Source organism: Mandrillus leucophaeus, unplaced genomic scaffold, assembly GCF_000951045.1.
Source record: "Mandrillus leucophaeus isolate KB7577 unplaced genomic scaffold, Mleu.le_1.0 Scaffold523, whole genome shotgun sequence".
Classification (NCBI taxonomy): domain Eukaryota; kingdom Metazoa; phylum Chordata; class Mammalia; order Primates; family Cercopithecidae; genus Mandrillus; species Mandrillus leucophaeus.
In genome coordinates this window covers 1,591,327-1,612,482 of record NW_012105620.1, presented here as the reverse complement: position 1 = coordinate 1,612,482, position 21,156 = coordinate 1,591,327, and the positions used below count along the sequence as shown (strand labels likewise).

The 21,156-nt window shown below is 41.1% G+C and overlaps 1 protein-coding gene and 1 pseudogene across 2 annotated transcripts in view; both read right to left on the bottom strand.

Annotated features, from left to right (window-relative positions):
• QRFPR (pyroglutamylated RFamide peptide receptor) overlaps positions 1–20,098 on the bottom strand; it is a 56,497-nt gene extending 36,399 nt beyond the window's left edge. Inside the window, exon 1 of the mRNA XM_011996776.1 lies at positions 19,358–20,098. Coding sequence (XP_011852166.1) covers positions 19,358–19,697 — 340 coding nt within the window. The 5' untranslated portion in view covers positions 19,698–20,098. The remainder of the gene's footprint in view (positions 1–19,357) is intronic.
• LOC105551512 lies at positions 8,617–9,841 on the bottom strand (annotated as a pseudogene). Its single transcript, XR_001007870.1, has one exon. The product of XR_001007870.1 is annotated as a putative monooxygenase p33MONOX pseudogene (transcript).
• Positions 20,099–21,156: the final 1,058 nt, after the last annotated feature.

Genomic DNA, 21,156 nt, shown 5'->3' with positions numbered 1-21,156 from the left:
CTGTGTGCAGATGACATGATTGTATATTTAGAAAACCCCATTGTCTCAGCCCAAAATCTCCTTAAGCTGATAAGCAACTTCAGCAAAGTCTCAGGATACTGAATCATTTTCTTTATTCTTGACAGAATAGTTGGGAAGGGAAGTTTGTGTTTTATAAATGACTCATCTTTCATCTCTTTCCCTGTACTGCTCTCATAAACTTGTGGTGTTCTGCCACAGCATGAAATTGCCTCTTTACTCTTTCCCACTCTATCTCTTCTTTTGTCCTTGTTTATGACATAAGCTTGCCAGAAATGTCCTTGGTCATGGCTGAGCCACACTGATCACAATGTTCTAAGTTATAAAACTAATTTCTACTTTAGGAACATTTTCTGAGCAGTTACCATGTGCTAGGTACTGATCTCATAAGCATTAACACCATCAACTCATAGGCTCTCTTGGCAACACTAAAAGATAGGTGGTATTATTATTTCCGCTTGTATGAGGGATAAATGGGGAATAAAGTAACTTGTCCAGGGTCATTTGTGTATCCAGTAAGGGATGAAGACAAATAGTCTGGCTCCAGAGTCTGTGTTTGTAACCCCTATGGAAATGCATCCCCCAAATCCCAAGTTTTCTATAGTTAGTGTACAGAATAGGCCTTACAAAAGAAGTAAGTATTCAGGGTGTTTCAATGGTTTGGAAGCATCAGTGTGATCTCTTTTAAATTACTTCATTACCTGCCAGACTAATAGAACTCTATTCTCTACCTGTACATACATTTAGGTTTGGAAGACAGCTGATGTGGTGGTTATTACGTCAACTTGACTGGATCAAAGGATGCAAAGTATTGATTCTGGGTGTGTTTGTGACGGTGTTGCCAAAGGGGATTAACATTTAAGTCAGTGGGCTGGGAAAGGCAGACACACCCTTAATCTGGTGGGCACCATCTAATCAGCTGCCAGTGAATATAAAGCAGGCAGAAAAATGTGAAAAGGCAAGACTGGCCCAGTCTCCCAGCCTGCATCTTTCTCCCATGCTGGATGCTTCCTGCCCTCGAACACTGGACTCCAAGTCCTTCAGTTTTGAGACTCGGACTGGCTCTCCTTTCTCTCAAGCTTGCAGATAGCCTATTGTGAGACCTTGTGATTGTGTAAGTTAATACTTAGTAAATGTGTGTATATATATGTATATATATATGGGAGTATATATATGGGAGTATATATGTATATATAGGAGTGCGTGTGTGTATATGTGTGTGTGTATATATGGGAGTATATATATAGGAGTGTGTGTGTATATGTGTGTGTGTGTGTGTGTGTGTGTGTGTGTGTGTATCCTATTAGTTCTGTCCCTCTAGGGAACCCTGACTAATACAGCTTATTATCACAATTTTCCTTCTTTCCCGTATCTCATCTCTGTAATTTGCATGCGACCCTGCTCCTTTCTCACCTCGTTTTTCTAAACACCATTTTTTTTTTCAAATCTTACTGGGGTAACATTTTTCAAAAATTTTTTGAGCAACGGAGTTCCTCTATTATGAGTTGGTAATCTCTGCACATAACACAGTCCAAAATTAAAATTTATTATACACAATGAGTACATGACAAATTTGCTTTCGGCAACTGTGTTTAGTGCGGTAACAAAAACAGTCAGAGAGCTATGTAGCCCTAGGCAGAAATCATATATAAGATGATAGTGATTTTCTGCTCAGTCATCACTTACACCTTATAGTATAACCTGATGTAAAATGGTTTGCCTTTGTCATAGGCTCACCCACATACAGACATTACAAGATGTATAACAAACTTAGTACTTTCTTAGAAGCTAACCACGGGTAAATCATTTTTTCAATTAGTTGTGTTCCCTATAAATTGCAAACATCGATTCTTCCAGTTTAGTATCCCAATTCTGAGAGTTGGCTAGAACAAAGCATTATCATTTTGATGGACCAGGATTATGGTACTGCTGAGTTCTGATGGGTTTAATTTTTTTTAGGTCAACTGTGCTCGCCTGGTTCCCCTGGGTAGCCTGACTCCCCTGATAGTATTGGTTTTGACAATGAACATCACACACACTTACCCAAAATTTTTACTACAGAAATGCTCTTTGATATTTTCTATTCTGCTGTATTTCCATTTTGTAAAACCGCTAATACTGACTCACCAAATAACTTCATGACTCATTCATGGGTTGCAACCCCTACTTTGAAATTCACTGCCTCAGTAGTGTTGCCTCTGCTCCAAAATGAAGCTCAAACTCCTTAACACAGCACTAGAAAGCTCTTCAGAATCCGCAGTTTCCCTTTCTTTCCAACTTCATTTCTCACCACATCCCCTCTGAATGCCAAACTCCAGGCATACAAAACTATTCATATTTTCCAAAAAGCTTGTTGTCTCTCCCCAAGAACCTTCCACAACATATACTGTGTGCCATTCACCCTTGCATCCCTAGGTCAATTAGGCATTTAATAAATGTTAGTTAAATGAGTAAGGGAATGATGCAATGAACAAATGAAAAAAATGCTATGAAAATCTATTCAGAAGAATGTACTGTTACAATAATGTCTCACAGATTTAACTCTGAAAATCCAGCCACATGCTACAGAAAGGAGAAAAAGCCACTCAATTTCCTTAATTATAATTAGAGAAATTTGTAATTTCTGAAAACAAGGGTAAATAGTTTCACAAAGACCATATTTACTTTGAGGAAATTTTCACCCATTCTGTTTGAATCAGATGGATCCAGTCTTCAATAAATAAAGCAGACAAGTAAAAGTGATAGTGTATTACATTCTGCACCCTCCTTGTATAATGATGATGTGGAAGTTAAACTTTAATAGCATAGGGTCCTGATTACTGTAGCAACTACTTCTATGATATTATAGGTAATCAGAGAGAGATATGCAGCCACAGTCTATTTGCTAATAAAAAGTGCTCAGTGGTGACCTACCACCACTGGCCAAAATAATCCATCCCGTGTTCCTCAGAAGCCAAAGTGGAACACAGCAATGATATATTTTAGGCCACTGGGTCTCAAACTCCATTGAACACATGGACCACTTGGGGAATTTTGTTAAAATGCAGATTTTGATTCAGTAGGTCTGTGATGAGGCCTGAGATTATTCTGAAAAAGGTTCCAGGTGACGCTGATGCTGCGTGTCCATGGACCAGACTTTAAATAGCAAGAAAAGTTCACAATAGATTGAAGACTTCCTGTTGCTCCTAAGGAACAATATTTCCCAGACTAAACTATTTTTTCGCTAGGTAACTAGGCCACAAGTTTGTAGTATGACAACTTGACCTAATGACATGTAGTGCTGGAAGCAAAACCATTTAATAAAAGGTGCGGCCTCTTCCTTCCTTTGCCCACTCCCAACACTGCTCTTGTTCCCTTTTCAAATTACAAAGAACCAGTACTATTTATTCTAAAATAAGATATCTTCCAGTTGCCAGTGAAACAACCACTTTTTATTTACCTCCATATAAGGAACTTTTTAAAAAACAATAACTGCAATTTTCTACAATATTCTATATTGCTGCTACCCAAAGCTAAAACATGTTGAAAGATATGTGAAAGCCACACAGAGCCCAAATAGCTCAGTATATAATTCTGGCTCATAAGCCTCTCACCTAATGATTTTTGTTAGAGATTTTCTTCTGGTTTTTAAATGAAAGATAAGGAAATCCCATTCTCACAGAGTCAGCTCCCTATCTGTCAGTAAAATCTGTAAATCAAAATTTTTCTGACCATAATTGAACAACATGGGTGGTTTTCTTTCAGTTCTCTTTCTTTGTAAAAAGCATTTTTCTATGTACCCTTATCCAGGAAGAGGGGGAAAAGCGGGGAAAGGAGACACATGTATGCAGCTGCTCTCACTATAAAGTCTTTCTTTGGCATGTTTATGTAAGAAAGGCAAAATCCCAGCAAGTTATTTTGTGGACATCAACAAACTGATTCTAAAGTTTATAGGGAGAGGCAAAAGACCAAGAATAACTAACACAAAATTGAAAAAGAAAAATAAAGTTGGAAGGCTGACACTACCCAACTTCAGACTTATTTTAAAGCTACGTTAATCAAGATAGTGTGGTATTGGGGAAAGAACAGATGAATAGATCGATAGAATAGAATAGAGAGCGCAGCAATCACATAAATATAGTAAACTAATCTTTGACAAAGGAGCAAAGACAATAAAATGGAGAAAAGATTGCCTTTTCAACAAATGGCACTGAAACAACTGGACTTCCACATGAAAAATAAAAGAATCTAGACACTACAAGAAAGACCATTTAAAAAGAAGTCTGCCTAGGATAAAAGCAAATCCAATTTAGATAACTAACCATACTTATCTGACATGAAATACCCATTATTGTTATTGAAATAAACTTGTAAATATATCATGGAGAGCTGTTCTTTCAAAAACTTCAGGCTTTCATGGATAAATGTAAAAGAAACAATTTAACCTCTCTGGAGTCTATGCAAGCCTAGCACATTTTGCATCCTCCAGAGATGTCTTAAAGAAGGAGCCAAAACTAGGCCAGGTGCAGTGGCTCATGCCTGTAATCTCAGCACTTTGGGAGGCCAAGGTGGGCAGATCACGAGGTCAGGAGTTCAAGACCAGCCTGGCCAACATGGTGAAACCCTGTCTCTACTAAAGATACAAAAAATTAGCTGGGCGTGGTGGTGCACACCTGTAATCACAGCTATTCGGGAGGCTGAGGCAGGAGTATCACTTGAACCTAGGAGGCAGAGGTTGCGGTGAGCCGAGATAATACCACTGCACTCCAGTCTAGGTGACAGAGCGAGACTCCACCTCAAAAAAAAAATATATATATATATATATACACACACACACACACACACGCACGTAACCAGTGTCTCTTTCCCATAAATCACTGTTTGGATCAGGTTCATATTGACACTTAGATTTTGATCCAGTAAAATTCCTCCTCACAAGAATAAATCCTTTATTGTTTGTAGATATTACAGTAATTTTTTTTTTTAACCAAGCGTGTAGTTTCATCTGTAGAATAGCTTCATGGTTACCTTTACACTGGAGCCAATACAGACTTCTATGAATATGTATGTGTATTGGGGCCTCTGCATTAGTAGACTTGTGGGCAGGGTGACTTATAGTCAGCGTACAAGAGTTCATTTTCACAAAAGTCTATGAGGAAAAGATCATAGCAAATTTTCACTACAGAAATTTGTCTTCCAGGTCTCAAACTAGTACCTGAGTTCGAGGGCTGGAACTGCTAAAGGCACCACTGCACAAACAGGGCCGAAGCAGGTGGTGAAGCATAATTCACTGCAGAAAGTGAAATTCTTCCCCTGTCAACATAACCGCTGTGGTTAAAAACCCAACACTGAAGCAGACTGGTTGGGTCAAAGCCTGGCACTAGTATGTCCAGTCTATATGAGCTTAGGCATTTTACTTACTATGAAAAAGTAAGATTTTTTTTTAAAGGCTACAAATTCCATGACTTTCTGCAAGCTCTCTAAAACATGATTTTGCCACTTGCCACATCAAGTGGAGGAATCTGTTTCCCTATTCTTTGAATCTGGGTCAGTGATGTGACTTGCTTTAACACAGAAGTAACGTTTGTGTGACTTTCAATCCTAGATCTTGAGAGATTCTGATGCTTCTACTCTCTCTCTCTTTTGAAATATGGTGCCTCCACATAAAGAATTCTGGGTATCCTACTGAAAGAGGAAACCATGTGGGACAGAGATGGCCTATCCCTTGCTGAGGTAAAACAATGAGCCCCCATGAAGTCACCAGATAGATGTAGCACTGAGAGTGAATAAGATGAGACTAGCAGAAGAACTATCCAGATGAGCCAACCTGAAATTGACCTATAGAATCATGAATGATCATTTAATTATCTAAATTTTTTGTGGTTTGTTATGCAGAATAGCTAATTAATACATGAACACCTCGCTGAGCCTCCATTTTCTCATCTGTAAAATGAGGATAATATTATAATATTATATTTGGCACATAGTAAGCTCTATGTTAAGACTTTGGTATCCATTTTTGTATTATTATTTCCACTTCTTTGCAGTGCACAGCAAGGCGGTAGTGCCCAGGATTGCCCACATCTCAACAAGCCTGCGCCAGCATCACAGGAAAGTCAAAAGACAATATTCATACACCTGACATCATTGTTTCACAGTCACTCTCACCCTGGTGTCCAAATTGAGGTGCCGTCATGTACATTTTCAGGCTATGAACTAAACAGCAAGAATGTCAGCAATATAACTGGCTGCACATGTTCATAATCAAGGGAGGTTCCGTTGGGGTGGGATGGGGAGTTAGGCACACAGGGGTTGAGAAAAGTTGTCTTAAATTACAAGAGAGAGGCAGGGGACAGTGGGACCGCTTCCTAGGAACATTGGTGTTGCAAAGTTGTGCCTATGGTCTGGGTGGCCTGAAAAGACACATGAGCCTTGAAAAGAACTACAAAATCAGCTTCAGTCCCAATAATGTTTTTTTACCACCACTTTTTCCTCCTCTAGAGATGTATTATCGCTTCTGAAATAAACGAAAGCAGCACTCTTTTCTGTTTTCTGAGTACAAATGATTAGTTTGAATCCTCATAGTTTGAGCATAATTCTTTTCATGTAAATTGTACTTATGTGAAATAACTACTTTATAGTATCTTATCATAAATAAGCTATAAGGGACCTGGTTTTTACAGGTGCTTTGTAAAAGTGCATACCAAATATATTTGATATATGACTAACAGTGCAACAAGTGTTTTAAAAATTCTCTAACATCCTTATTCTATATATATAAAACTATTCTATTACATATAAAACTATTCCACACACAAATGTAGCTAACACTTTAAGTAGCAGAATTTCGAATATGTGAACAACAATTATAGCTTCCTTTCTTTGCATTCCCTCTAGGTGCCCGGTCCTTTTGACACCTGGGGTCATTCATTGTCATAGCAACACTGTAAAGTGGGAATAAGGTTTCCTAAGTTTACATATTAGGACACCAAAGCAAAGAGATATTAAATAATTATACCACAGTCAAACACTATGTTTGCCAAACTACAATGTTTGCAGATTCTTTATTTATTTATTTATTTATTTATTTTTTTGGAGAAAGTAGTAAGGATTTTTATTGTCAAAACAAGAGATCATAATAGAAGACACAAATAAATTAATTCTCATAATTTCAGACTCCAGGGCCCCTCTGTGGAAAGGCCAGCTTCTTATACAGACAAGGTATTATCCAAAACAAAAAATGGGTATTTGAGACCGTGTTCAAGACAATAACTGAACTTGTACACAGTGAGGAGAAATAAAAATGTGGTTTCCCTACTTCCCTCCCTCAGTAAGGTTATGTGTTGCATAAAGGCATGAGGCTCACTTTGGTGAAAAATGCTTTCATACAGAAAATTTTGAATTCATTCACCTCCCGCCACAGACATTCCAGGCCCTGACCTGAACAAGGAAATCAAAATAAGGTAACACTACTGGCTTCATATAAACCTCAAGACTATAATCTAACTGTACCTACCATCTCCCTTACTTTGAAAACGTTTAGGTCCGTTTACCTATACCAAAACAGTAGATCGAATTTTCTCGCTTAGGAAGCTTTTAACCAAATTGGAGCTAAATTAATCTCACTTTAAAGTGCAAGAAAGGCCCTACTAGACTAGCGTTTGTTCTGTGGCACAGAACGAGGAGATGCCTCCCCTGGCACTGGCCTAAGAGGCCCCACATGAAGAACTGGCTGCAGGACAGTGATCCATTAGTTCTACCAAAAAGCGGGGAGACTCAAGGTTCAGCCTAGAAGCAGGGGTCCCTGCCAAGTCTGGCTTTAACCTGTACCCAGGTCCCAAACAAATCTTGGGTCCCCTAACTGATAAGACTGGAGCACAGCATCAGCCATCAACAGGGCCAGAGTCGTCTCAGTGAGTCAGTGAGCACCTCTACGCCATGATTTGTCAGTGCTCACATGGATAGTGGTAAAGGAATCAAGAAGCCTGGGTTTTGGAACAGCACAAACTTTATTTACCCAGTAAGCAGTGATCGAAGTTCTTACTTAGGGTAAATGATGAAAACATAGGTAATGAGGTCCCTATAAACCACTGCTGAGAATATTTAGTCTAACTTTAAAGCAGTACAAAATGGCTTCCTCCACAGAACAAGGGCAAGCTTTGTACTAATGTTTCTCAAAAACCAATTATGTCTCCAGCTCTAGCCTCAATTTAACAGGTTTTTTACTTTATTTATTTATTTATTTAGAGACGCAGTCTTGCTCTGTCACCCAGGCTGGAGTGTAATGGCATGCTCTCGGCTCACTCTGCCTCTTTGGTTCAGGCAATTCTCTTGCCTCAACCTCCCAAGTAGCTGGGACTACAGGCAACTACCATCATGCCTGGCTAATTTTTGTATTTTTAGTAGAGATGGGGGTTTCACCATGTTGGCCAGGCTGGTCTCAAACTCCTGACCTCAGGTGATCCACCTAACTTGGCCTCCCAAAGTGCTGGGATTACAGGCGTGAGCCACCGCGACCATCTGATTAAGTTTTTAAATATACCTTTCCTATATGAAAGCCAAGGTAAAAGGAGAGTGGGTTGCAAGAAACCTTCTTTACCAGAATCCCTGGAAAGGGCTCTAGAAGCCAGTGAGTGTGAGCACATTCAAGTCACAGGGTTGGAGATTATGGGCCCGTGGTGGCTGTTTCTTCCCTTTCATCATTGGGATGTCCATCTTGGGCGGCTTCAAGGCTGCTGGATCTTCAGCCATTTGGTTGGCCTGGGCACGGATCAGTTCCATTGGAGAGGGTTTCTGGGCTCCTCAGTCGGCCTGGGTGGCAAAACTTCCAGAATCATACTTCTGAAGTGATCTCAGTCCAAAGAGGCTCCACTTATCGGACAAGTTGCTGTCCTTATCCTCACTTCCAGAGTCCATGTTGCTAGGATTTGGGCCAGGTAAGGCTGTGGAAGAACCAGAAGTGAACCAGCCCCTGGGTCTCTGCTTAGGTGAAGAGTGAGGAGTGGTGCTTGGGGTGGACTGGGCTGATGCAGGCTGCCTCTCTTCTTTTGTTATCTCTCCACTCTGTAGCTTTAGTTTGTGGAGTGCTTATGCCACTCTAAGGTACCTGGTCTCTTCAGTGGTGAGGCCCTCGTGGAGTGGGTAGCCAGCATCTCTCAGTCCTGCCTGCTGCCCAAAATGCTGAATGCTTTCCTGGGTCTGTTTTGTGATCAGAGAACTCATGATGACATGAGTAGTTTTAGCCTTCACCACTGGGACCTTGTCCACACTGTCAATGGCCGATGACAGGGTCATGGCAGGGAGGGTAGACTGGCCTCTCCTTCCTCCACCTTGGCGAGGAGCTGATACTTGCGCTCTGGAATTACTGGTTTCCAAGGGACGCTGCCCATGTCTGATGGAGGAGGAGTAATGGGCGCAGGGTCCTTGAGAGTATTATCAAAGCTGAGTGCCAGGGGTATATCCCGAAGGCCAGGGACATCTTGCCTAGAGGCCCACTAGCCTCAAGAGCAGGCACTTCTAGTTGTCTTGAAGCCATTGAAAGTCTGGGATCTAGGTGTTTTTCTATATAGAATTCCGAGCTGAGTCCCTGCTACCATGGTGAAATGATGTGATGACTAAGCTGACAGACAGATGTTAATGAGGAACATGGTCCAGCTGCTGCAAATTAGCAAAGCTTCCCAGGAAGAGTCCATCCAGAGGTTCTGTTATCGTGCTGCCGCGCCTGTGGCCCGGAGTCCGGCACTAAAAAGGTTCCGAGGACCCACGTCCCCCAGAGGCTTGGCGCAGTCTGGACCCAGTCATGGTGAGAGCGACGGCGACTTCGAAGGTCTCCAGGACGCACTAGGCAACACTGCCTGACGTTTGCAGATTTTAAATGCATCTCAATCCCACAGGAAATTGTTTAAAAACGTTAACGTACTTTCATACATGTATTCAAGGGGGCTTTAAAATGAGATTGCATAAATGAAAATATGTAAATGCTATATGCTTCATGGAGAAATCAAATGGGAAATAAGAAGAACTAGATATGCATTAATATTTTTGTTAAAATAAAGCTTGATCTAAAACCTTTATCTTTGTCATATTTTCTGTGGCCACATCAACCACTGGGGGGCAGCATCAAACATTATAACTTCTCTCCTTGGTCTTCTAATAGGGGAAGCTTTAATGCCAGGCCATGGAATTTATAATCTAGTTAATACAAACACTGATAAAGGATGGAACAGGATTAGAACCCAATATTGATTGATTCCACAATCCATGTTCGTTTTCACAGCATCAAACTGTTTCTCTATCCTTCTATTTCTCCCGGGATGTAAGAACATGCTGTCTTTTAAGATTTCTATTACCCTGAATAGCCTACAATCTTTCTGATATGACAGTAAATGTGTTTCTCCAAAGCCAAGCTACGGGTAGGACTAATTTAGTTTTACAAAGACAGATAAAAACAATAAGCACTTACTTGATTACTTCAGAATTCATCCTTAAGAATCTTTAGTTTTAAGACATAAAAGGAAACAAATAGTATAGCTTCTGCTGAATTTTTCTTAAAGGCCAGACTGAGAAGGAACTGCCAATACCAACTTCTAGAACCCCATTCACTGACCTTTCAGTAATTCCTTAGCAGAGGGAGAAGGCATATGTCCACTACTAGAAGGAATTGGCAGCCTGGAAGTTGGTCCACTGGGGAGTATATATTAATAAATGAGATGGGAACAGCAGAGGGAGATCCCAGCACTCCATTCCAAGGCAGGAAAGGCAGACAAGGAAGAGCTATTCAGAATGCTGGTTCAGCTTGATCCTGAGAAACCTAGTGCAGGGTTTGGCCTTTTGGGGACACATATGATCAGGGAGCTTTAGTCCCTGTAAGTTGACTCACTCCAATAGACATAAATGGCCGACTCTGCTAAACATATCTATCTACCCTGAGTACCTTCCTATGGAAGAACTTCGTGCTAAGCAGACAAGCCTTTCCAAGGCGCTTGGTGGCTAACAGGGTCCCAAGTGTCACTAGTGCAGTTGTTAGCTTGTCACACCTCCATGGATTCAGTTAGTAAGGAGACAATGAGCATCAATGGATTCAGGAAGTTTATTACTTGCACAGACGCCAAAGGCCAGATCAACACAGGAAGACACTGAGCCTTGAAGGGCAAGATGACTGACAGCATGGGCAATGGGTTGCTCTGCTGGGGAGGAGCAACCCTTAAACCACAGTCGAGCAATTGTACAGATTTATACAAAAGACTGCAGCTGAACCTTAAGTGGGAGCAAGGTGGGAAGTCTTACACTCAACTGAAACCAAATGGGAGACAGATGAGAGAAAGTCAGTCTCCCACAAGACAGGGATAAGAAACTGCCTCACAGTGGCTCCTCAATAGGCTTTTCTCCCTGCTGAAGGAGGCACCTCCAGGTCTTTGAATAGGAGTGACGATGGCGCTCCCTGAGGTGCATGATTAGTTCTATGGGTAAGACAGCAAGGCCAAACTGGCTAGAATCCTTCCAGAATTTTCTGCAGCTACCAGGAAGTTCTCTCTCTTATTTCCTGAGATAAAAAGTTTTATTTTTTATTCCAGAATTTTTATTGTGGTAAAATATATATAACATAAAACTTATGATTTTAGCCATTTTTAAGTGTATGATTCAGTGGCATTAATCACATTCATAGTCTCATGCAGTGATCACCATTATCTGTTTCAAAAACTTTTTCATAACCCCAAACAGAAATTTAAGCGTCGAGCAATAACTCCCCACTCTGCCCTCCCCATACCCCCTGGTAACACTAGTATCTTTTCTGTTTCTATGACTTTGCCTATTCTAAATAGTTCATATAAGTAGAATCACACAATATTTGTCCTTTTGTGTCCGGCTTATTTCACTGAGCATAATGCTTTCAAAGTTCATCCACATTGTAGTATCAGAACTTCCTTCCCTTTCATGGCTGAGTAATATTCCACTATGTGTATACACAGCATATTTTGTATATCCATTTGTCCATCAATGGACCCTTGGGTTGAGACAGGGAGTTTTAAAGAAAATGTAAGCTTATATCTCCTGGGGTCAGCTTTCACACTTGGGCAAAAGACAGCTCAAGAATGAAACCACAACACAGAGGGAAGTGAATCTGGCCACAGAGAGGGAAGACAGTCATTGTTGAAGACTTTAATCCATTTATGCCTAAAACAAGCCCTAACTTTGAGCTTTTCAGTTGCAGAAGTAGAATAGCCCCTTTTTTTTCTTAAAGTAGTTTAAGTTGGGCTTCTCTCCCTATAAACAAGAAGCCTAATAAATCAACCACTTGTCAAAGAATAGTTATGTTTTAGAAAAGCAAACTAAAAAGGGCATTCATTTTATGCCTCCTAAGTGCACAGTGAAATGTTTAAAACTTTCTTACTGCTAAATCCTTTCCTGTCATTATTTTAAATGTAAACTGCTCTTGTCCTAAGTGGAGAGAATCTTTTACATAAATCCTATTGCTGTTACTGCCACTCTCCCACCTACCAAGAAAATTTAGCGACCTACAGTATCTTTTCTTCTCAAAGTGTGCACATAATTGATTCTAGGAAAGATCAACCAGAGGCTGGTCCATAGCATAATTCCTGACTTTACTTCCAAACTGCTGTTGCTGTTGGGCCTCTGTTTAATTTACGTCTTTTTTTTTAATACTTTCTTATTTTAAATAAGGAAGTTCTTCATCAACAGCTTTTATCATTTCTGTTGACCTTTTAAGCCCCACAATACTGTTGATTTTACACCAATCTTACCATATGTAAATTTCCCCAGGAACTCGAAAATTTCTGAAATGTCATAGAAAAAAAATTATATAACAAATGTAACTGATGTTTTCTAGTCACTGATTGAATAATAAAATGGGACTGAAGAAGTTCCAGGTTAAGCTCTCTGTTCTAAAGTGGCCCTCAAAATTAAGATCTTTTCACTAAATGAAGTTCAACAACTTCCTTTAATTCATTTCACAATGTATCAGCCTTCAATCTCTAAAAACACACCTTAACATTTCATGTTGTGTACAGTGAGTGCTTTCTTTCTCTCCCTCCTTTCCTTCCAGTTACATCCTTTCATTTTTCATATAAAATCATATGCAAAAGTCTAATTCTTAAAAAGAGAGACAGGACCTGTTATGATGAAGCTTGGAGCTTCGCCTCCTACCATTCTATTACCCCCCCACATCCGCTACTGTGGCCCTGGGCAAAACAGACTGAAAAACCTTTGTGGTGAGGTGTGCTAATTTATAACTAAAGTTCTATTCTCCAGGCAAGAGAATAATTCTTCTTGTATTTCTTTGTATGGCTTATATTCCAAACTTTTCACCATTTTTGACTCCTTTCCAAATTCATCTTGAAAGACTCTAAAAACGTCAACGGCTTTAGTAAAGATGCAATAGGCTGCAGAAAATGGAAGAATTGCCTCTGAGCTCCTTGTTGGACTCCAGTTAAGATAATCTGCTTTTGCATTTTCTAAGCATTCTGACTGCCATTGCTATTTTTTAAATACATAATAGCTACATTGAGCTGGTACATGGGGTAGGCACTGCACTTTTTTAAAAAAACACATCTATTATTTCTTTTAGTCTTCATATCAGCCTGAGTTCTGGAGCTGTCAGCATTTATACTACCTCAATGGCTATAAATCTGGGCTGCAAATTATAACTTTTTTAACTTCGGGAACTCCTGGTGCTGTCAGCATTTACACTACATCAGTGGCTTTCAACTTTGGCTGCAAATTATAACTTTTCTAACTTGAGGAACTTTTGAAAACTCCATACCAATTATCATAATCAGACCAATTAAATCAGAATCTCCAGGGGGTAGGAACCAGGCATCTGTGTTTTAAAAAACTCCCAGATGATTCCTACATGTTGCCAAGATTGAGCATTACCACTCTAAGAGAAATTCTCATATCCACTGCTGAGAAAATTAATTTTCTGTATTTTCTTACCCTAGCACTCTTCAAAAGTAGTAAAGGTGCATGAAAGTGTACTTCCCCCAGCGATGCTGCCATTACTTAGAATATATTTCAAACTCCTTTTTTTTTTGGAATTGCTTTTAGTCAATTTGCCAGCCACTGCTAGAAAATTCTTTTCACTGCCCACAGCAGGATTTGGGAGAGAGCTGCAGAACTGTGTGTGCACCTGGGGAGACCATCCTCCCCCGGGCTGTGCCTGCATCCGCAGCAGGACGGAAGTGGATAGAGAATCCAGCAGGATCCTAGCAAGGCCACTACTCCAGGCACACCCCAAACACTCCCCATCTCATCTTATTAATGCTTAGAGTCATAAAGCAGGCTAGCATTAGAACTGATTTTCTATCTCCTTCTGGGAAGTGTTCAGAATTAGTATTCCTATGCCTTAAGTTTTCATTTACCTCAGCTAACACGAGTCCCATTCTCTCCCAGCCCATCCCTCAACTTGGGACTCAAACCCATCAGACTGTGAACATCCCCTAATCTGATTCAAGCTCCCTACTCCTCAATACTTGCACTGCGTGCTCTGGAACCCTGACATCTACAAACCCCCCTGCATTCTCCATCACTTCTTTGAATGCTTCCTCCCTCCTTAGTCTAATGGAAACTTGGCTTTTCCACAGGAACACGGCTTTCTCAATACCTGCAATATCCCAGTGCACACAGGAAATACCCAGGAAATGCTGAATACAAGAATGACTCGTAGTGTCATTAATAATACTTTAGACTTTGGGCAGAGGAACAAGATAACATGAGAGAATGATGGATGTTGGTAAGATATTCATGTGTAAGTGCCAAGTCTTCAGATCAGGTGAAAGACCATGGCTTATGATATTGATTAGACACCGATTTCAGAATCATCAGCAAAGAAGTGAGAGTCATGACTGTAACCTCTATGCAGAAATTGATGAAAGAAAAGAGATTGCATGCTAAGCTTCAGTGGACACTTACTTGCAAAATAAGAGAAAGATTGAGAACCCTCAAAAGGCAGAAAATACAGAGATAGAGACATAAAGGAAACAAAGAAAGAAAAAAAGACCAGTTCATGGAAACTTAGAGAAGAGAGTGGTGTTCTGTAGCACTGGTCACAAGCAAACTCAATTGTTCTATATTTAGCTGGAAGAAACAGAACATGTTCAGTGAGTGAATTTGGAGGAGCATTTGGACATTGTGAAGAAAAAAATAAAAAAGAGGAAAAAACAAAACAAAATGAGGAGGAACAAGCTGCAGATAAGGATAGGTAAATTTGGTGGCCCTAAGGAGGCAATGGGCAACTCCACTGCTGCAGTCTAGCCAAGTAAATCAGAGAAGAGAACAGATAAAAACTTTCCTAAAGGAAAGGGCCACGGCAGCACAACTCCACCCTCATATGAGGAATAAAAAAAACTCATAATCATATGCTGCTTATAATACTTGGGGGCAGAGAATCCCCACTCCTGCTAGCTCCATGTTGGAAGGAGTCCTGGAGAGTAGAGAGTGAGTCAACTGGTAGATGAAAGGTAAGACAATAAGGGGATGATGGTAATGCAAGGTGGATGAAAGGAATCGAATGTCAGCTTGCCTCCATGCTGGGAACACTTAGATGCTGTGGATCAGCTGTATCTCTTTCCAACTTCAGTTAAAAACATGTTTGTGGCTATACTTTGCCTCACCTATTATTCATGGTCCTCAGCAGTGTACAGAAGAAAACGCAATGTCTTTGCTCAGTGGTGTATTGGAAACAACTGTTTGATTTCTGTTTGTTTGTGATTTTTTTTTTCACTTTTTTAAAAAACAGGCCTAACTAGTAAGTGCTGATTTCCATGATGTGAATACTCCTGCCACGACCAATTTTAAGGTAACAACATGATGTCCCTGAAAGGGGACCTGAGTAGAGTTGTGCACACTGGGCTCTGTAAGGCAGTGTGACTGGAGACAAGTGTAACTGGTTTGGGCTGGGGCTGGTACAGGCCATTTCCAAAAGCCCGTCAGGAGATTCTCTGTGTAGCTAGGTCTAAGAACCATTACTTACTTCAAGTAGTGCTTAACAAACTTATTTTTCCTTGTAAAGACCTGAGCTGACTTCTCTAGTGCTTATCAAACTTTAATGTGCGTGTGAAACAACTGAGAACCTTGTTAAAATGCAGGTTTTGACTCAATAAGTGCTGCTGGTCCCCAGAAAGAAAGAGGAATGGACTAAAAGAAAAATAAAGCAGTCATTCACAGCCTTACCATTATCGGAAATACTTGAGAGAGAGGCAATGTAGAGATGTCACAAACTGGAAGTCCATGAATTATCTGTGACCAAGCCATAAAGATGCTTTCTTTTACTCGATTGCATTTTACTTTTGGATTTGACTTAGAAGTCAGCATCATAAAAATCTGTATTGCCAACTTTTCGGAAGGAGAGGTGGGGAAGCAAGAACAACACCAAAAGAGGATGTGACAATCCGGGGCACCACTCCAGCATGCTGCAATCCTGCCCCCTTCAGAGGAGACAGAGTCTTTCTTTTGTCGCTGTTGCTTCCTGGTGATCTTCATTGCTTTGTTTCTGTTTCCTACCTCATCCCTGAAGGAATCTGGGGGGTATTCATATTTTAGGTTTTTACATAATTACATATATATATATACTTTCCTCCCCAGTTGCACTACTTTTCTGTCTCATTTCCTGCCATTCCCCACATATAAACTGTGCATTCTTGCAATGCCTTGCATGGTATTCTTGGAATACACCATCTTCTTTCTTCCCTCCAACTTGGCACTGACCCCTGTTCCTAGAACACACTCCATCCTCTGCTGGAAACAGTCTAAATTATTCTCTGAATTATTCTTCAAGACCTAGCTTGAACATCACATCCTTGAGGAAGCCTTCCTGATTATTCTGTCCTCCTAGAGCAGAGTGGATCCTCTTTCTATCAAATCCTCTTATTGCTAATTTTGGGACCATTTCCTATTCTCTGAGGTCCTGAAGGGCACAGATAGACTTCACGCACTTTTGTATTCTCAAGGTAGAATACTTTGCCAGATAGGAGATCCTCAATAGCTTTGTAAAATAATAAATTGTGAATTAATTTTTGGCTCTTAGATTACATTCCCTTGAACTTTTCTTTTGTTAATTTATTAAGGAAATTTTGCAATGATTATCCTGTCCTATAATGCACAAGCTAATTCCATTTTCATATTTATCTCTAACCCCTCTGCAGGCTCTCACCTCTCCCTCGCACTTCAATTTTGGTATTATTTACTCAATTTATAAGATTATTATTTACTCTATAAATCTTGTCCCAGATAAACATAGGCCACCGCCAATTAAACACCCCTTAAAAGAATTAATACCTTATACTTTCATGGCATGACCAATATTTTTCAAAGCACTTTTACCAACACACTTTATTCTCATACTAACCCTGTAAAATAAATGAGCAATGTATTACTCTCCTTCAGTATTTAGAAGCTGAAGTGAAATGTTCCCCATGAAGTAAGAAGCAGGGAGAAAAGAAAACTTGAGAAAAATCTTGGCAGTTCCCAAATAAGCCCTGAGGATGGAAAATGCTCCATACAGCCTTTCTCGGCCATCATTCCCCAATATGAACAGGAGCTCAAGATCTGACTCACTGCACTTTCTTTCCTTCTTTTTTTTTTTTGAGATGGAGTCTTGCTCTGTCACCCAGTCCAGAGTGCGGTGGCACAATCTCGGCTCACTGCAACCTCTGCCTCCTGGGTTCAACAATTCTCCTGCCTCAACCTCCCAAGTAGCTGGGACTACAGATGCGTGCCACCATGGCTGGCTAATTTTTTGTTGTTGCTTGTATTTTTGGTAGAGATGGAGTTTCACCGTGTTAGCCAAGATGGTCTCGATATTCTGACCTCGTGATCCACCCGCCTTTGCCTCCCAAAGCGTTGGGATTACAGGCATGAGCCACTGTGCCTGACCAGACTCACTGCACTTTCAAACATCTCTAATCCCTAATATTTTACTGAAAAATTGAGACTCAGACATGCAAAATTAACATGTATTACAGCCAAAATAGTAATCCAGGTCTTTTGATCCCCACCATAAAATCCCACTTTGCATAATTATTTTCACCTTTACAAATGGAGCTATAATCATCTCCAGTAAAAATAAGCTTCATAAATCTGCTTTCACAAACATTTAGAAACGAAAACTCACATGCTTTTCCCCCAAAAAACAAGTTCTGTATGATGATCAAAAAATACCCCATTAATTTGATGGAGTTAGTTGCACTGAGCAACTTTAAAATGCCCAAATACAATTACTGCATCAGTGTGCATAAGAAAGTCTCTAATTCATAAATCAATGTCTTTCTTTCCACATTGTGTATTACTTTCAAGTCAATGCTCTGTACTCCATGTTTAAGGCTTTTCTGAAAATATTTACATTGTAGATTGATAAGAATCAAAGATTTTAACATTCTGACTCACCAATAGCAAACTCAGTTTAAGCTAATGGGGAAAAAAGCAATGCTCACGATCTCAAAATGGTAATGGTAGGATGAAACACCCTCCATGACTTTAAGAGAATTAGTAATGGGATAGAAATAGCAGAGATTGAAGGCATAATGATCTATTTCTCTTACATTTCTAACCATTTTGATGTGGCCACAAGAATACCCAACCGTGAAAATGGGGAGGCCCACAGTGCACCATAAGCACTGGTGAGAACACAACACTACTGATGGGTTTACACCAGGGCATTCTTCAGCTGTGTTCTTGGAACAGCTGGATCATCTGCAGAAACAGGATATCTTTTTTTCCAACCTCCACACACTGTTCCCAACTCAGTGACTCCATCTCTCTTCTGTCATTTTTGTTCCCATTATACGGAAGGACGAGAATGTCATCTCTCATTTTTTAATAGTCAGGAGGGCATCAGTTTTCTGTGTTCCTTCTTCCTGCATGACACTTAATACAATTTTTTAAAGGACTAGTTCAGTATATTTTTACTGTACATGAATTATATTTGTTTTATATTCATAGGTACAAGAAGCTGTCTGCAAGCCACTGGGAAGTGAGGGTGGAGGCTGGGGGAATGAGGAAATGAGATTTTTAACTTTGGTTTGCTCTTTCTTAAAACTTCGCCACCTGTGTTCACTTGGATGTAAGTTTTTTTTGCCGCCTCTGATTCCCGTCCAGCGCTTCCTCCTTGTGGCATAGAGACAATACATTGGGGAAAGGCTTGGGAAAGGTCCTGAGCAGTGATGTGGCGAGTCGCACCCGTCGCCACTTATTTCAGCTCCCTTTTCTGTAATTACCAGATTTTTCTCCCCTGGTTTTCTTACTAAAAGTAAGATAAAAAATATTTCAAATAATTAAACAAACCAAAGTTAAAAATCTGCCTGAAAGGCAGAGGGTTAACCGAGAAGGAGCGGGGCGCGACTCTTACCCCCGAGCCAGTTGTCGGAAATGTTCTGGAGCATGGTGACGGGGATGCAGAAGAAGGTGATGAGCAGGTCACTGAGCGCCAAGGAGCAGATAAAGATGTTGGTGACGGTGCGCATGGCCTTGCTGCGGGTCACCACGTAGAACACCAGAGCATTGCCAAAGAGCGCCAGGGCGAAGATGAGCACGCCGGTGAGCACGAGGGCCAGCTTGGCGCGCCCAGGCAGCTCTGGGGTGTAGACGAGCGGTCGCAGCCGGTACAGAGCGATGAACTGCTCCCGCGTCAGGTTGTGGTCCCGCAGCAGCTGGGAGAACTGCTCCGGGGTGATGTTGAGCGCCTGCATTGCTGTGCACTCCCGGGACGCGGGGCCACCGCCCGCTACTTCCTGGCCATCCGCGGCGCAGGGAGAGCTTCGGGGGAACCGGGAGGAGGCCGCCTCCCCTCCTCGGCTCTGGACTCAGGCGCGCGGGAGGGCTCTCGGCTGCACCGCAGGAGGTTAGGGAAAGGCGAGCAGCTCAGGGATCAAATCCACGATAAACAGGCAGGAAGCCAAAGCACTGGGAAACTCAATCTCAGTGGCCAAAAAATATTCGCGGTTCAAGTAAAGTTCTTCCCTTGCTCTTCCCTAAGGCGAGGCGCCGCGACGGTACAGGGTGATGGAGCGCCACGCGAGGGTCCCAGCGCCTCTCGCTCCCCGCCTTCTGGCCATGCGATGGGGACGCCGGACACGGTTGGGGAGCGGCGGAGGGTGGGGCTGAACTCGGTGACGCCCCCCTCACACCCAGCTTCAGTGGCGCCAAGGCCGCTTCCCCGCACCCTCACGGCGAGGGAAGACTTCCCTGGCTCCCCACCTTGCTGCCGCCCGGCTCCTTTCTCAGGGCATGGCCCCAGTCAGGTCATGCTTATATGTGAAACTGGGTATTGCGGGATTCCACAGTTTCAAGTTTCTCCTCTTGAAAAATAATGGGAGCCACAACTACCCAAGGCAAATAAAGTTTATTTTAAATTATTTTCTGTATTGAAAAATAATTAAGATAGTTAAAATATAGAACGTGGGAAATTGCAAAGATAATACAGAAAGATCCTGTGTACCCACCCTTCACCCAGTTTCCTCCATTCGTTACATCTTAGTTAACTACGAAACAATATAAAACCAGGAATTTGACGCAGGTACAGTGTTTGCGTATTTTTATCTCAAGTGTAGATTCCTGTAGCCATCAGGATACAAACTCTTCTATCACCACAAAAATCTCCTTGGTGCTTTTTATACTCACACCAAGCCCCTCCCTCCACCATCTCTAACCCCTCGCAACTACTAATCTGTTCTCTCTCAACTTTTGTCAGAACATTATATAAGGGAAATCATACAATATGCTTCCTTTTGATACTGAATTTCCTTCACTTAGCCTAATACCTTTTAAATCCATCCAAGTTGTTGCATGTATTAATGGCTGTTTCTTTTTATTGCTGAGGCTGTATCACCGTTTATTTAACCATCCACCTCTTCTTGTAGGACATTTTGTTTGATTACCATTTTGAGCTATTACAAATAAAGCTGCTATAAAGAATCATGTACTGGTTTTTGTGTGAACATAGTTTTCCTTTCTATAGGAAATACCAAAAGGTTTTGATTATTGAGTCTGTAATGTGTATATTTAATTTTTAAAGAGATTGACTACTTTTCAGAGTGGCTGTGCAAGTCTCCATTTCTACCATCAATGCATGACAAGTTACGTTTCTCCACATCCTTGCCAGCATTTGGTTTTGTCACTATTTTTTTAAGCTGTTCTAATAGATGTGTG